Below are 16515 nucleotides of genomic sequence, written 5' to 3'. Positions count from 1 at the left end.
TCCCCAACACCATTCCCATCGGCCGGAACTCCGGCCAGCACCCATACCCTCTCACCTCCACCTCCACCGCAAGCCACCACCCTCTCCATCTTCTCTTCCCACCTCCTTCACCGGCACCACCATCTCCTCCGGCCGCCATCACCCTTACCCTCTCACCTCCACCTCCACCACAAGCCACCACCCTTTCCATCTTCTCTTTCCGACCACGCCTCACCGGAACCCGACCCATCCCTACTTCCATCTTCCATAGCCACCACCACCAAGCCACCTCCCATCACCGGTCGGCGTCTCCACCATCATCCGACCAAACCCCACTCAGATCCACCACTTCAAAACCCATATCTCTAACCCCGGTGGAAACCCAAACCCATTTTCAAAAAAAGAAGAAGAGAAAGATAGCACAGAGGAGAGAAGACACAGAGCAGAGAAGAGGAAGAAGAAGGAGAAAACCCATCATCTCCGACCGTTCGAGCCTTTACCTCCACCCCCAATCGGAAATCCGAAACCCCAAAAAACCCATTTCTGCAACTTTTCCGTCACCGGAGCTCCGGCCACCGACCCTCACCTCACTAAATCCGGCCATTCACCACGGAATCCGGTCATCCTATCACCCACCTTCTCTAAATGCCTTAACCCTCTTCTCAAACTTACCATTCTCCCCTCTCTACCACCACCACCGGCCATTGCTTCACCCCAAAACCCATTTCCACCACCACCACAACCTCAACCACCATCTTCTACCGCCGATCACCTCCACCATCTCTACCCTCCACTTCACAGCCACCTCTTCTTCAACCCCAACTCTGATCACCCTCTCCGATCATTCCGCCGGAATCCGGCATCCACAATCCTCTCAAACCCTTTCTCATTTAAACCTATCTTCTCAAACATATCCTCTAAATCCAAACCCTTCCCCACTAACCTCCACTCGAACCCATTTTCCCCATCATCTTTAACCTCACAGCCATCAATTTCTCTCCCTCCACCCAAGTCCCTTCCACCACCAACACCATCTCCACCATCGACCACCTTCCTCTTCCCCTCCTAACAGCTCAGGAGTGTTTGAGCTCAGTCTATAATTTTAGATCTGAGCTAGACCTAATACCTTTCTTGTGAGATCTGATTCATTACCCTAGCTGGTCCAAGTTACGTGAATTTTCGCAAAGTTCTAGCAGGAATAGAAGTTCGGATCAGCTCCACAGTATTCCGTCTGCTCAATTTGAAATTCCTCGATTAGTCAGGTAATTCTTACATTTTCCATCATTTTACCTTCATAGTTTATGAGATTGGGTGATGTTTTGACCATTGGTAGCCTGTTGGAGAGTGGTAGAAAGTGGTGGAAAAGTCCTCTGTTTGGATCTAGCAAGCTTGGCTTTTTGAATGGATTTGCATTTAATTTTCATGTTATAAGATGGAAATCATACTGGTATATATGCGGAGCAGCACTGTACAAGAGTGGTCCAAAGCACAGTAGGGGTGAAGCTGAAAATGATGCAATTCGGTTTAATGACATGTTTCCTTATGTTTTTTATTGTGGATTGGTAAGATTGCATGGTTAAATCTACATATCTTAACCTTGTCTTCATTTGGCCTATTATGGTTCCTGTTTCAACAATTTGCTAGGAACTGCATTTATTTCCTCAATGTTATGGTGGGGTTCAGTTGCTTGGCTTGTCAAAATCTTGGGATTGTTATGCACCCTAAATTGATGTTTTCTTTTACAGTTTTGATTATTGGGGATTCGGGTTAGGATGCCATACTGTCGCTACTATCATAAGTCCCCATATTCTCCAATGCTCATGTTATCGATGTTTGTCATTTGCGCCGATTGTCGAGAATTTCCTCTCTGGTTGGACGATGAAGGCGATAGCCCAAGCCCATCTTTAGGGGACTCGCTCAATCCAAGTAGCGCTCCCCTCCTTTGTTTAGTAGGCCTACCCAACCTTTTGGATTTCTTTTAACCATTTTTTTTAAAAAAAGAACCCTTCTCTGGGCAATGATAAGGTTACTTGGAGCCCGTCTTTGTGTTTTGTGGCTCACCGCTTCGCACTTGGATCTGCACAAGTTGATGTCCCCTGTATGCACTGAAATTTTTACTAATTGGGATTATCATAATCTTTTGATATTTCTAATACTCTTCTTATCTTAAGCATTGAGTTAGGTTGTGAAGACAATAATGAATGGACTGTTCAGGTGAGATTATCTTGAAGCTTATCATATTTGTTTAATTTTATTTAAATAAATTGTTTTAGGAAAGAAGGAGATCAGATGACTACTCTAGTCGATATTATCGACATGAGTACTGTCTGATTTCAAGGCGTGATTAGAAATATTATCTTGTGTATTATGATATCAGATGATTACTTTAGCATAATCTGATTTCATCCCCATATTGGGGTGGTGTTTGTGGTTGGGCATAGAAGTGTTTGATATTGTTTTTGCTTTATTAGGCTATCCAGCGGCTGGTCTGGACTAATTTATGTTGTTTATCATTTTATGATTGCTATTAGGTTGTGTATTTTTTAATTGAAAATTCTTCTTTGCTTAACACTTGATTTATTTTTATAATAATTGAATGGAAATCTGAGTTTACTTGATAACTTTTTTTCTTCACTTTGATTAGAGACTAACTCAGTCTTGTTAGAACTTTGCTTGCTTGGGATCTTGGATCGTTTTCTCTGTTCTTGGGGCACTTCTTTACGTGTTGTGGTTCGTCTCTTTGAGACGTTATTTGCTTGTTAGGGGTTTCCCCTTTAGATTTAGGGCTTTGCCCTAGTTTGTGGTACTACTTGCGTGTTCCCTTTAAGATTGAAAGCATTTAAAGGTCCAGAGCTTTGGAAAAGCTTTAAAATCCAAAAACATTAGAAATTTTAAACTCAAAAACATCTGAAAACTTTAAAAATATCAAAAACATTTGAAAATATAAAAAACCTTAAAAAATCTGAAGTGTGAGTGTTTCTTTTAGAAGCGTAGTTTGAGAGTTCGCCATTCGAACTACGTTGGCTTGATCCTCCTCTAAGAGGTACGTAGTGCAGCTTGAAATACTTATCTCAGGTCCAGCCAAACTTTGTAAATAAAAATGCTTTAACCCTTCAACTTTAAAACCTTGTTTTTTAACAAAAATCTTCCTCTAGAGTTAGGAGTTTGTCCTAGATAGAGAGTTTTAGAGTTAGGAGTTCGTCTTTGATTTGTTGTGTGCTTGTTTGTGTTTGTTTTAGAGTTAGGGGTTTGTCCTAGCTAGGAGTGCCTCCGTCCGGTTAGTTGGCGATTCACATCGCCGACTGATGACTAGGTCTTGGATACGTTAGCAATCCTATTGTTTTCCTTAGGGCACACAGCCTAGTTACACATAGGTTGTAGGAAGCACCTGCATTAGCTTAGGGCTAACCTGCATTTAGTTAGGGCATATAGGGTGTCCTAAAATCTATTATTCACTGGAATTTAAATAATCGTACAAGAAGCTTTTAATAACTAGTCTGGTCTTTTAGATCGAGTCTAAGATAGAGGTCTAGGTGTCTTAGGCATCCTAGCTTAGAATAGGCGCGAAGAACTACGTTGCCTTGATTCTCGTGGAGGCGGGGATACGTAGGCTTCTTTGGATGAACATCAGACCATCCGAGGACTCGGGCTAAATCGTTTAGAGTCTTAAGGTTTGTTGTGTTGTTGTGTTGTATATTGTGTTCTGTTTTCTTACTTTCTTGTGCAGACCCTATACCTGTAGCTGTAGCATGCATGTGTTTGTCCACCAGAACTTAGACACCAGTTAGGTATGTCACTCATAACCTAGTAATATTTAGGTGGCACCTCTCTCATTTATTTTTTTGTGTGCTTATTATTTCTATTCTCAGGAAATGCATGCTTAGATAGACGACTCCTGAGGATTGTTCCCATTTCATATGATTTTTGCCCAAAACTCTTCGAGGTTAATAATAAATGGCATAAGAGACCAAGTGTTCGCACTCGGGCGAATTGGGGGCGCTCTTCGGACCTTCTCCATTCGTCATCAGGCACGGACCTTTTATATCTCTGGTTATCCATAGCAAACAGAGCATTTGTTTTGGTTCCATGGCGTGTCCATGGATGGCGACTCTGAGTTATTTTTAGATATATCTTGGTTTCGAGCCTTGACTCCGGATCAGGATGTATCTCTTTCCTTTTATATCGCCACTCATGCTATGCTGTGAGGGTGGCACCATTTCGAGAGTTCCTTGGCAGAGCTCTCTTTCGTTGTGGAGATCTTAGAGGATCGCAGGAGGGATCTCGCGTCCCTCGGCGCCGTCCTCAGGATCGGGGTCCACAATGACTTGCGTTATAAAAGAAGTATTATGCTCAGATACACCAGGAGGTCGTCCATTGTCAATCAGAGCTTAAAAGACAACAACTTCAAAGTCAAAAACTGTTTTCAAACCCTTTCGGCCTAAAAAAAATAAAAAAACCTTCTTTCTTTGATAAACTCAAACCAGGGGCATCTTTTATGACTTGCATCGTTTATGACTTGCCTGGAAAAGCCGTAAGACTCCTCAATGAAAATGGAAAAAAATTAACAGAATCTACAAACCTGGACCAACTAAAGAAGTATTATGCTTAGATACACCAGGAGGCCGTCCATGGTCAAACAGAGCTTAAAAGACAACAACCTCAAAGTCAAAAACTGTTTTCAAACCCTTTGGGCCTAAAAAATATAAAAAAACCTTCTTTCTTTGATAAACTCAAACCAGGGGCATCTTTTATGACTTGCGTCATAAAAGATATTGAACCTGAACTACGTTCTGACCTTATCCCTTTCTACATGGTACGTAGGCAGCCTGATCAATTCGGGTTCGGTCACGTTATTCGCAATCTTTCAAAGAAAAAGAAAGAAACCAAATGAAAAACAAACAAACCTTGAAACCCAAATGGGCAAAGTACACAGACCTGATTCCCATTCTCTTTGGGGATATGTAGGCAGTTTGGAGGGCCAGATTCGGTCAAAATACATAAACTTACCAAAGTTTAACCTGTTTGAACCCAAGCCTACCTGAAAGTTCTTCTGGTGTATTTAGGCTCAGGTTTGTAGAGAAACAGAAAGAAAAAAAATGATGGAGTCTTAGACTCGCTAGACTGAAAACCCGCAAGGGCAGTCTAGGCAAAAGTTAGAGTCATTCACCCGCCAAGTTGAAAACCCGAAAGGGCGGCTTAGGCAAAAATCAGGGTGCATAGCCTGCTGGATGGAAAACCTGCAAGGGCAGGCAGTCCAAGCAAAAATTAAGGCATGCGGTCCGCCGAATCAAAAACCTGAAAAAGGCGATTTGGTCTTGAAGTGACTTCATAAAAGACAGAACCTCTGAAAGCCAGCGAGACTTTCGTTTCTTCGGCAGCGCTACTACAAAGTCTGAGTAAGCGCCAGTAGAGATTCTTCTGACAGTCTCTAAGCTAGGAGGTTAAGACTAAGTAATCTAAAGGGATAATAACCATGACGAAAATCCTGAAAAGAAGAATAAAACACCTTTAAATACGATTTTCAAAAGATTCTAAGAGTGGTAGAGTGTACCATTTTAAAACACTTATCAGACTAAGGAGCAGATTCAGTCTCTCTTCGAGTCTAAGTCATTGTGTCCGTCGAAGTCCTTGTTTGTTGGTAGTCAAAGTTCTTTCTTTGTCAAGACAAGGTCAAGTTCCAGAGTCTTGTGTGGGGAAGCCTGTGTAGTCTAATATCTCTCCCAGAGCTGGGGTAACACGAAGTAAGAAGGCGGAGGTGAAAAATGACAAAGTTGTGTCTCCTCAAGTGTGATACAAGGCATAACAAAGTTCAGAAGAATGACAGGTTCTCAGACCTATTCGAAGTACTTGCAGCTGCTAGAAATGGAAGAAAATTAGCATTCAGATTCAGTCTGTTGTACATGTTTAAAGCTTTGTAACCTCAAATATTCAAGAAATGAAAACCTTTTTAACCATTTTTCTGTGTTTTGCTCTCTTATGAATTTGTCATGGAAGTAAAATCATACTAGGGGCATCTTTTATGACCTGAGCAATCAAGTCATAAAAGATATCAAGTGAGCAATGATAATTGAGATGGCAATTATCAACAAATGAAGATAAGAGGAGCTTGAACACAGTCTTTGAATTCAATTCCTCAATCAAATTCCATTGAGAGTCTGTCTCAACAATCCTTTGAGAGTTTGTCTCACCATTCCACTGAGAGTCTTTCTCATCATTTCATTGAGAGTCTGCCTCATTATCCCTAGCGGAGTTTCTACTCACAAGCGAAGTTTGTAATCAAACCAAGCATTCAAACCTAACCAAATTCTCCCTGAGAGCATCCACCCCGAGCGAAATATTATTTTCTCCCTTAGTGCATTCGCCCCGAGTGTAAAACCAAATTCTTCTGGAGTCCATTCGCCCCGAGCGTAGAACAAAATTCTTCCTGAGAGCATCCGCCCCGAGCGTAAAATCAAATTCTTCTGGAGAGCATTCGCCCCGAGCGTAAAACAAAATTCTCCCTAAGAGCATTCACCCCGAGCGTAGAACAAAATTCTCCTTGAGAACATTCACCCCGAGCGTAGAACCAAATCTTTCCTGACCATTCGCCCCGAGCGTGGATGGAAGAAAATCCACCCTTAGAGCATTCGCCTCGAACGTAAAACCAGATTCTCCTTGATAACATCCACCCCGAGCGAAGAACAAAATTTTCCCAGAGAGCATTCGCCCCGAGCATAGAAAGAACTAAAGTATCTGAGAGTACCAAGCAAACAACCAAAACCCACTCCATTTCCAAACCCCTAAGGCACCCACTTCATTTCAAACCCCTGAGGCACTCATTTCATTAAAAACCCACGAGGCATCCTTTCCATTCAAGACCCTTGAGGCATTACTTCCTTCCAACAATTCGATCTTTTTAAAATCATTTTCTTTATTCCTTTCTTCAATCTTGGGCCAGTCAAAATGTGCTGTATGTTCAGCTTTGATATTCGCGCGATAAGCACGCTCTGCCAAAAGGGGCATCTGTAGACACCCCATTTTCACCGGACCCTAAACCACCAAGTCTTAATCAAAACCCCATCAAATTAGTCAATTAGGGTCCCAAGCTTCACCCTAGGCTAGCTTAGAGTCTCATCTAGGTCCCTGCAAAATTTTGTCAAAGTCCGAGCATGTTTACCTAGCAAACGAGCCGAGATAGTGTGTAGTGTAAATGCAGAAGGGGGTGATTTATCTTGAGGAGGTCGTGGCAGGAGGCGAATAGGACACGATCCAATTGCGCGCTTCATTAAATTTCTCGTCAACCGTGCGCTTCATCAAAATAGTGTGCCAATATCAACTTCAAAAATTTCTATATATACTAAATTTGAGCTTAATTTTGAGAAATCAAGTTTTTTTTTCTAACCTAATCAGAGAGAGAACGAGAGAGAGTTTCCTTCCCTCAATTTTCCCCCCAACGCCCTAATTCTCCGTTCGTCTACTCCAGTGGATGTTGCCGGATTTTCGCCAATTTCCGGGTAGTTCATCTTCTCGATCATCTTATTTTCCAGCCATCACCTTACTGTTCCTCTCTATTAATCCCTTCCATCTCTATTTTTCTTCTTAGACATTGTAGAACCCTAAATTAGTTGATTTTTCACCATGAGGCTTCAGATCCACATGTTGAAACCCTAGATCTAACTTCAACTTGTCATCTTCTCTAGCAAATCTTAGTTTTTCTGCTACACAAGATCATCAAAAAATCAGTTGGATCAGAGGTGGAGGAGCGAGCAGATAAGAGAATTCAAGGATCAGAATTTTGCTACATCAGGTTAGTTTTGTTTCTATTTTGATTACTCTGTGGTTGAATAAGAAATAAAGGCAAGAGTATGATCGAGAATTTCTCTTGCAACCTGGAGTAGTTCGCTTGATTAAATCATCAGATGATCTTTACCTTTTCAATTGATTATTATAGATTGCTAAACAGATAACAATAGTGTGCAGAGTAATTTTGATGTGCTTATTTAATTATAATGAACTATAGAATTAGGAAAATTAATTGATCTTTCTTTACTCATGAAATCTGAACTTGATTTGAGAGATTGAATGTGTATATTTATCTAGTGAGTAATCTGCTCTATTTCTAGTGATTAAATGATATATATATTTTTTTAAAAGTACTTTATGTTTGTTTCAGAAAGTGAATGATCAATTTTGATTTGTTGGTAGAGAAGGTTTTCTCTATTAGATGACCTAATCATTTTTTCTTGTCGGTCATTAGCATTTTTAGTTTATGAATGTGTTATCTGTTAGTTGTTTGCACAAATTGATTTTTTGTCTTCCTTTTCTTCTTGTAAGTTTATCTATAAGTATGTAGAATAAAATTATTTAAGTGTAGATATTGATGTTTGTCTTTGAAAATGTAAAGATCATAGTCTGTATGCTCTGTTTTGCTCGAGCATGGTGTTAAATGACATAAAAAATCACAAGGAGTTGTCATAAAAGTTACATGTGTGTAAGTCTTTAAGGTAAATCACTTATGTTAGAACCTTAAAAGGATACAAATAATATCCATGAAATGCAAGGACTAACAAAGTAATTTATGCTAGGTAAAATTAGAAATTCTCAAATAAAAACTTTTCATTGGCCAAATGGTTAGTTGATGGATAGGCATGTGTGATATATCCAATTCTATTAGTGTTTTGGTTTAAACTTTTCGACTTCAGATCCTCTCTTGTATGTACGGTTTGAAAGTAATATTATTACAATTATAGTTTACTATATGTACTGTTTTAGCTTGTGCTTAAACAATATTAAGTCAACCATATTTTGTGTTAAAAAAGAATGAAAATGATGAACATGGATACATATATGTGAGCATCTATTAGACTCATGCTTGCGAGATTTCTAATGAATGCTATTGTGTAAATGAATTTGATTATGAGATATCAATGTAAAGTATGCCAAACTTTGAACGAACATATAGCATAGTAGGAATGCTTACATAGTGTAAAGAATAAATTTTTTATGGAAGTTAAGCATGAGATGCTTCAGTTTTGATCAATAAAGTGAAGTCTGAGGGAAGACTTGAAACCTGCAAGTCCAGTGTTCATATCACTTGTGGCATTACAAGTTGCCTAAAGTTATTTTTTCACCAGTAGCATAAGTTCCCATGCTCAATTTATTATCTGATGTTCAGTTCATTATGTGATTTGTTCTGATCATAGTGTGGACTCTCATGTTAAGTCCCTCGTATGACCATTCTTCTTGTAGCATAACCCCTGTTCATTCAATCATTGATCTATGTTTGTTTTTCTAGGACCTGTTACTTTCCCTTGTGAAATTTATGATGGTGTAGATTTTCTTTTAAACTTATAGCAATATATTTGTAAGAATAAGAAGACAAAAGTGTTAGAATAAATATTTAGACACAACAGTAGGAGCATATGATTGAAGTAATGTTACTGTTTTAAGGAAGGGTGATATCCGTACTACTATATGATGAAGTTCGCATTGTTATATTTTGATACTAAAAAGGAGTCTTGTGATGTTTTTCTTTCATAATTAGTTGAAAATGGACTCTTGTTACTCACTTTGTCAGAATTTATGTGGCATTTTCTGAATATTTTGGTCATTTATAAAGTCATTTTGATGGCCCTGCTTGTGAATACATTTTGATTTAAAATTTGAAAGCTTGACTAAATCTTACAGCTCTTGGCTCATAGAACCTGGATAATGACTATATTCTCATTTATAAGAGCATTTATAATCTTTTGGATGAAATGAGAGGTTCCATATCTTTTAGCCTGAATTGTTTCTCATTGTCTGGAGATTCTGCTCTATGGGTAGCTAGTTATTGTTAAAATGAAAGAGATTTTGGGATTGGAAACATTTTTTTTTTAGGAGAACATGAACTGCTATTAGCATTGTTTTAGTTTTAGTTATGTTTGATTGTATTGTTTTTTTTTTTTAATTTTATAAAAAACACTCTTCATAACTCATTACTTTTTCATTGTTTGATTCTATATGAAAAGTTTTCTAGGGTAAAAAAAAGGGGGGGTCTCATTGATAGATATGATGAGAGCAAAAAAAATGATGGTCTTGATACAATTGTTAGGACATGGTACTGAGAGTTTAGACCTCAATTTAGATCCCACAAACTATTGATGTATTTGAATTTCATTTTGGGGCTGTTGAACCTGTCATTCTACAGTCATGATTTATCTTCGCTCAAAAGTACGTAGTTGCTGCCCTTTGGGCATCCTCTGTACTGCATGACAATATAAATTGAAATGGATTCAGCAAAAGTGGTAATATAGGATATGATTTATACTAAAATTTTATAGGGTCATAAATATTGTGTCGTGATGATATTATTTTCTTAAAATGTATGTAGCAGGGTGTTTTTAGCATCAAGGTTTTCATGATGGTATTAGTTACTCATTATTTTGTTGTAACTTGTTCGAGGGTAGCTATTAACCTGAATTTTCTTATCAATTGATATTACTCTAATGAATCCTATTGAGTTTAGAGACATTTTGCTAATCTGGAATATACTAATATATGTGGTTATCCTTTTTTAGTTCCACTGGTATTATAATGCTGATTTTATATACATTTACATCATTCTATTTAAGCTGTAAGATAGTTTTTCCTTTGGACATTCTAGTAGTTAATTAGGAATGCCTAGCACATTTTGTTCATGTCATGAAGTCTGTTTTCTACAGTTGAAAATTGTCATGGCATGATTTTGAATTGACATATGATGGGGCACTTTCTTCTGGCACAAGTGTGTTTAGACATATTTTAGTAGTGTTGTCATTATTGCTGTCTTCATCCTAATTGTTCTTAAAATATTACAGAGTCCAATTTTATTCTTATTTGGCGAGTCTTTTAGACTTCACTTAGACATTAGATTCTTCATTGACAAGGGCGATGAAGGCGTTAGCCCAAGCCCATCCTTTAGGAGACTTGTTTGGTCCAAGTAGCACTTCCCTCCTATTTAGGAGACTAGCCTAGTCTTTAAACACCTTTTAGACATTAGAAGCCTATTCATTGCAAGGGCAATGAAAGAGTCATCTAGAGCCCATGTAGGAGACAAGCTATGTCTCAGCAGAAAAGTCAAACCCTTTGGAGACAGACTTTGTCTCACTAGTGAAACACACATAGGAGACTTACCTAGTCTCATGTCAAAACACCCCTCATTAGTTAGAGGCTAGCTCAGCCTTCTGGATACCTATCTCTATTTATTATTGCAGGGGCAATGATAAGGATACTTGGGGCTCATCTCTGTGTTTAGGAGACTTGCCCAGTCTTACTAGCATCCCCCTTTATCTCCTCTTCTTCTAGGAGATATGCCATGTCTCATTAGCACCCCTCTTAGAATCACTAGTCTTCGAGTCAGTCCTTAGTTAGAAAGGCAGTCTTTAGCATAGGAGTTAGTCCTTCAGTTCAGGAGTCAGTCTTTAGCATAGGAGTTAGTCCTTCAGTTCAGGAGTCAGTCCTATCATCATAGGGGTTAGGATTCTGTCCAACCTCTAATCATGTCGTGTGATCTTATCCAACCCTCGCAAGGCATAGGATTCTGTCCAACCCTTGCAGAGTCGTGATTCTGTCTACCCCCTCGCAAAGTATAGGATTCTGTCCAACCTTTGTGAGATATCAGGAGTCTATCATCCCTTGTGATGATAGGATTTTGTCCTCCTGAGTCAAAAACATCAAAAACATCTGAAAAATAAAAAATCTCAAATGTCTTGAGTCATTAGGAGTGTAGTTAGGAGAGTTTGTTCCGAACTACGTTGACTTGATCCCTTTCCACAGGGTACGTAGGCAGCTTGGGATTCTTATCCCAAGTTCAGTCAAACCTTCAAAACTAAACATTTCAAACCTTCCAAAAATACAAAAATTCTTCAAAACCTTTTAAAAAAAAAAAGATCTTCTCCTAGAGTTAGGAGTTTGTCCTAGATGTTTGGGGTGTCTTAGAGTTGGGAGTCTGTCCTGGTTGTGTTTGTTCTAGAGTTAGGAGTCTGTCCTGGCTAGGAGTAGGTTACGCCTCCGTCCGATCAGTTGGCGATTCACATTGTCGACTGATGAGTTCGTCTGGGATGCGTTAGTGATCCCATTATTTTTCTTAGGACATATAGCCTAGTTACACATAGGTTGTAGGAACCACCTGCATTAGCTTAGGGCTAACCTGCATTTAGTTAGGGCATATAGGGTGTCCTAGAAATTCACAATCCACTGGAATTTAAATAATCGCACAAGAAGCTTTAATAACTAGTCCGGTCTTTTAGGTCGAGTCTAGGATAGAGGTCTAGATATCTTAGGCATCATAGTTTAGAATAGGACGAAGAACTACATGACTCTAATTCTCGTAGAGGCAGGGATACGTAGGCTTCTTTGGATGAACATCAGATCATCTAAAGACTCGAGTTTAGGCCTTAGAGTCTTAGGGTTTGTTGTTAGTACTTTAGGGCTTGTGTTTGTATATTGATGATGATTTTTTGCATAGGATCATGATAGTGTATGTTCATTATTTGTTTTACTTAAATGCTTAGCTGTAGCATTTATCTGCTTATCCGTTTTACTTACATGTTTAGCTGCAACATTTATCTACTTATTTACTTTGATCATATGCTTAGTTGTAGCTCATTTATCTTTCTAGCTTATCGAATTTGTTATATCTTGTGCAGACCTTATACCTTAAGCTGTAGCATGCATGTATTTGCCCATAAGAACTTAGACACTAATTAGGCATGACACTAATAACCTAGCTACTCTTAGGTGACACTTCTTTCATTTATTGTGTGTCTGCTTATTATTTCATCTCCGAGACATGCATGATTAGGTAAACGTCTTCTCAGAGTATATGTTCCCATTTCACATTATTTTCGCCCAAAACTCTTCAAAATCAATAAATAAATGGCATAAGAGACCAGGTGCTTGCACTTGGGCGGGTGAGGTGCTCTTCGGACCTTCCAAATTCGTAACCAGGCACGAACCTTCTATATATCTCTGGTTATCCATTGCAACAGAGCATAGTATGGGTCCAGGGCCTACTTCCTTGGATGTCAACTCTTCTTTGTTTAAGGTACGTCTCAAATCCGGGCTAGTCCCCGATTCGAGAGGTATCTCACTCTACATCGCTACTCATGCTGTGATAGGCAGCTTTTTTTAGACTTCCTTGGTAGAGGTCTCCTTCACGTGGATGATCTAGAGACTCTCAGGGGCTCGTCTCCGGCCTCTCTCGGATCGGGGTCCAAAGCATGCTTCATCCCAATATTTTGGAAACAAAATCTAACATAGGTGGTAGAACCGACCCATATTAGTAATACCCATGACAAATAACTTTAAAACTATTTATTATGATGCATATTAAAGACTTACTTTGGTGGTGATGAACAGGGAAAAGTGATTTTACCAAGTCTTTTACTTTCTCTCTTCTCCTTCTCTCTCTCTCTTTTCCTCTCTCTCTACTTTTCCTTAACACTCTTTCTTTTTCTTTCTTTTCTCTCTCTCTTCCTTTCTGTTTTTCTTCTTCTTCTCTTCCTATATTTATAGGGAAAGCTGGCATGAATAGTGACATGAATAGTCTTTGATAGTGACCTTTGAATAGTGAATGGATAGTGACACTGAATAGGGAACGACAACTTTCGTAACTTTCGTCAACTTTTTCAACTACTGTCTTAAATGCATTTACGAAAATATATGGATAGTAAAGGTATAAATAAATGAATAGTAAAGCCTGCTTGAATCGTAACAGGATGATTAATATTATTTAGTTATTATTTTCGTCGGTAAAGCGCAACTACTCATTAATGATAGTGGTTGTGGAGTTCACCCGCTTAGTCGGTGAGTTAATGAAAATGGTTGCGGTGTGTCGTTCTAGCAGTAGTTCCTACTAGTGATGTGTCCCGCTGGCGGTGGGTCCTGTTATTTGTGGGTCCCGCTTGTGGTGGGTCCCACTGGTGGTAGGACCCGCTTGGGTGGGACCAGCTTGTGGTGGGGCCCGCTGGTGAATAGTACTTGGTGGGTCCTACTGTGAATAGTAAATATGAATAGTAATGTAAATAGTGTCAATACATAATAATTTTGAATAGTGATTATTGTGAATAATAAATATGAATAGTGATGTAACTAGTGTCAATGCATAGTAATTTTGAATAGTGACTATTGGTAATATTCAATGTATGTAAGTATATCTACTCATTTCTAGTTGACATCTGGGGCAGTGGCTTAGTGGTAGGAAGTCGTTCAATCCACGCTCAGCGTCGGGTTCGAATCGCGTAAGCCCCATTATGCCAGATGTCCTCATGCCCGATTAACTCGGGGAAAATGAGTAATGGCGGATGATTACCCACCTATGAGGCCATTTTTATTTATTTATTATATATATATATATTTATTGATTTACCGGTTATTACATTCTACCCCCTTAAAAAAAATTCGTCCTCGAAATTTTACGTACTTTAAGAAGTAAATAGATGAGGATACTTTTGTTTCATCTCCTCCTCCGGTTCCCATGTCGCTTCCTCGATGGCTTGGCTCCTCAGTAGAACTTTCACCAATGGTATTCTTTTTGTCCGAAGAATCTGTTCTTTTCGATCGATGATTTGTACTGGTTGCTCTTCATAAGACAAATCATGTTCCAACTGGCGGACCCATCAGTACATGTGATGGGTCTCCCAAGTATTTCCTTAAAAGTGAGACGTGAAATACATCGTGAACATGTGATAAGGCTGATGGCAAAGCTAGACGGTAAGCTATAGGTTCAATTCGTTCAAGTTTTTCGTATGGTCCAATATATCTGGGACTGAGTTTCCCTTTCTTTCCGAACCTTATTACGCCCTTCCATGGTGATACTTTTAAGAATGCACAGGCACTAACTGCAAACTCCAGGTCTCGACGTCGATGGTCGGCGTAGCTCTTCTGTCTCTTTGAGCCGTCCTCATATGTTGTTGGATCATATGTACTTTGTCAGTAGTTTCTTGTACTAACTCTGAGCTTAGAAGTTTCCTTTCTCCGACCTCATCCCCGCACGTCGGTGTTCTACACCTCTTACCATAGAGAGCTTCATAGGGTGCACTCTGTATACTAGAGTGATAACTGTTATTATAAGAAAATTCAACCAATGGTAAGTGTTGGTCCCAATTACCTTGGAAGTCTATTACGCAAGCTCAGCATATCCTCCAGTGTTTGAATTGTCCGTTCGGATTGTCCATCTATTTGAGGATGAAAGGCAGTGCTGAAGTTCAACTTTGTCCACCAACGCTTTTGTATACTCCTCCAAAAATTAGATGTGAAACGCGGGTCATGATCAGACACAATGGATGCTGGTACGCCGTGTAACCTGACTACTTCTTTGATGTAGAGCTTCGCCAACTGATCTTAGGAAAAAATTTCTCGTATTGGGATAAAATGAGCTACCTTCGTCAGTCGATCAATGATGACCCATATTGCGTCATTTCCTTTGGTAGTCCTGTAACAAAATTCATTGCTATCATATCCCACTTCCACATAGGCACCTCTAGTGGTTGTAAGGCTCCCTTTGGTAGCTGTCGTTCTGCTTGAACTTTTTGGCAAACCAAGCATGTAGACACGAACTCAGCGATGTCTCTCTTCATATTATTCCACCAATAATGGGTTCGAAGATCACGATACATCTTCGTACTCTCTGGGTGTATAGAGAATGTCAAACTATGTGCCTCAGTCAGCAACTTCCTTCTTAGTTTTGAATTAGAGGGCACACACAGTCTTGTGTTGAACTTAAGATGTCATCTTTATCAACAGTGAATTCGGGAAGTTTGCCTTTCCGAACTGCTTCGATCTTACCTTGTAATTCAGGATCGTCGACTTGAGTTGCCTTCATTTTCTCCAATAGTGATGGTTGAGCAACCAGCTGTGCTATGTAGCCCTTGGCTCTAGGTTCCACTATTTCCTTACCCAGTTTTCTCAGATCTTGGAGTAAATGCTTTTGAGTGGTTAGCATTGTTGCCAAGGTTCCGGAACTTTTTCTACTCAATGCATCTGCCACTACATTTGCCTTTCCAGAATGATAATGAATGGTGCAGTCATACTCCTTTAGCAACTCTAGCCACTTTCTCTGTCTCATATTCAGCTCCTTCTGGGAAAATATGTATTTGAGACTCTTGTGATCAGTATAAATTTCACACTTTTTCCCGTAGAGATAATGTCATCAGATCTTTATTGCAAAGATTACTGCCGCCAATTTCATTTCATGCGTGGGGTAGTTTTGCTCGTGGGATTTCAGTTGGAGTGATGCATAAGCTATAACTTTATCATTTTACATTAATACGCAGCCGAGCCCTTCCTTTGATGCGTCACTGTAGATCACAAATCCTCCGGTTGGTGTTGGTAATGCTAGCACAGGTGCGCTGACGAGTCTCTTCTTTAACGTTTGGAAGCTTTCCTTGCATTCTTCGGTCCAGATAAACTTCGCGCCTTTCCGAGTTAACTTTGTTAATGGATTTGCTAATCGAGCGAATTTTTTCACGAACCTTCTATAATAGCCGGCAAGTCCCAAGAAACTCCGAATTTCGGTTGCTGTTGTGGGTCTTTGCC

General features: G+C 39.5%; 1 protein-coding gene across 1 annotated transcript; it reads right to left on the bottom strand.

Annotated features, from left to right (window-relative positions):
* Positions 1–807: 807 nt before the first annotated feature.
* On the bottom strand, positions 808–16045 carry LOC143891702 (uncharacterized). The gene is made up of 4 exons (XM_077396242.1): positions 15685–16045; positions 15089–15320; positions 14907–15039; positions 808–1044 (listed from the first exon to the last, which is right to left on the bottom strand). The coding sequence occupies exons 1-4, from the start codon at positions 16043–16045 to the stop codon at positions 808–810; spliced, it is 963 nt and encodes a 320-aa protein (XP_077252357.1).
* Positions 16046–16515: the final 470 nt, after the last annotated feature.

This window comes from Tasmannia lanceolata, unplaced genomic scaffold, assembly GCF_043159265.1.
Source record: "Tasmannia lanceolata isolate RefF3 unplaced genomic scaffold, GAP_Taslan_0.1 ptg000015l, whole genome shotgun sequence".
Lineage (NCBI taxonomy): Eukaryota > Viridiplantae > Streptophyta > Magnoliopsida > Canellales > Winteraceae > Tasmannia > Tasmannia lanceolata.
The sequence above is the reverse complement of the archived record's forward strand: the minus strand, read 5'-3'. Positions and strand labels throughout refer to the sequence as shown.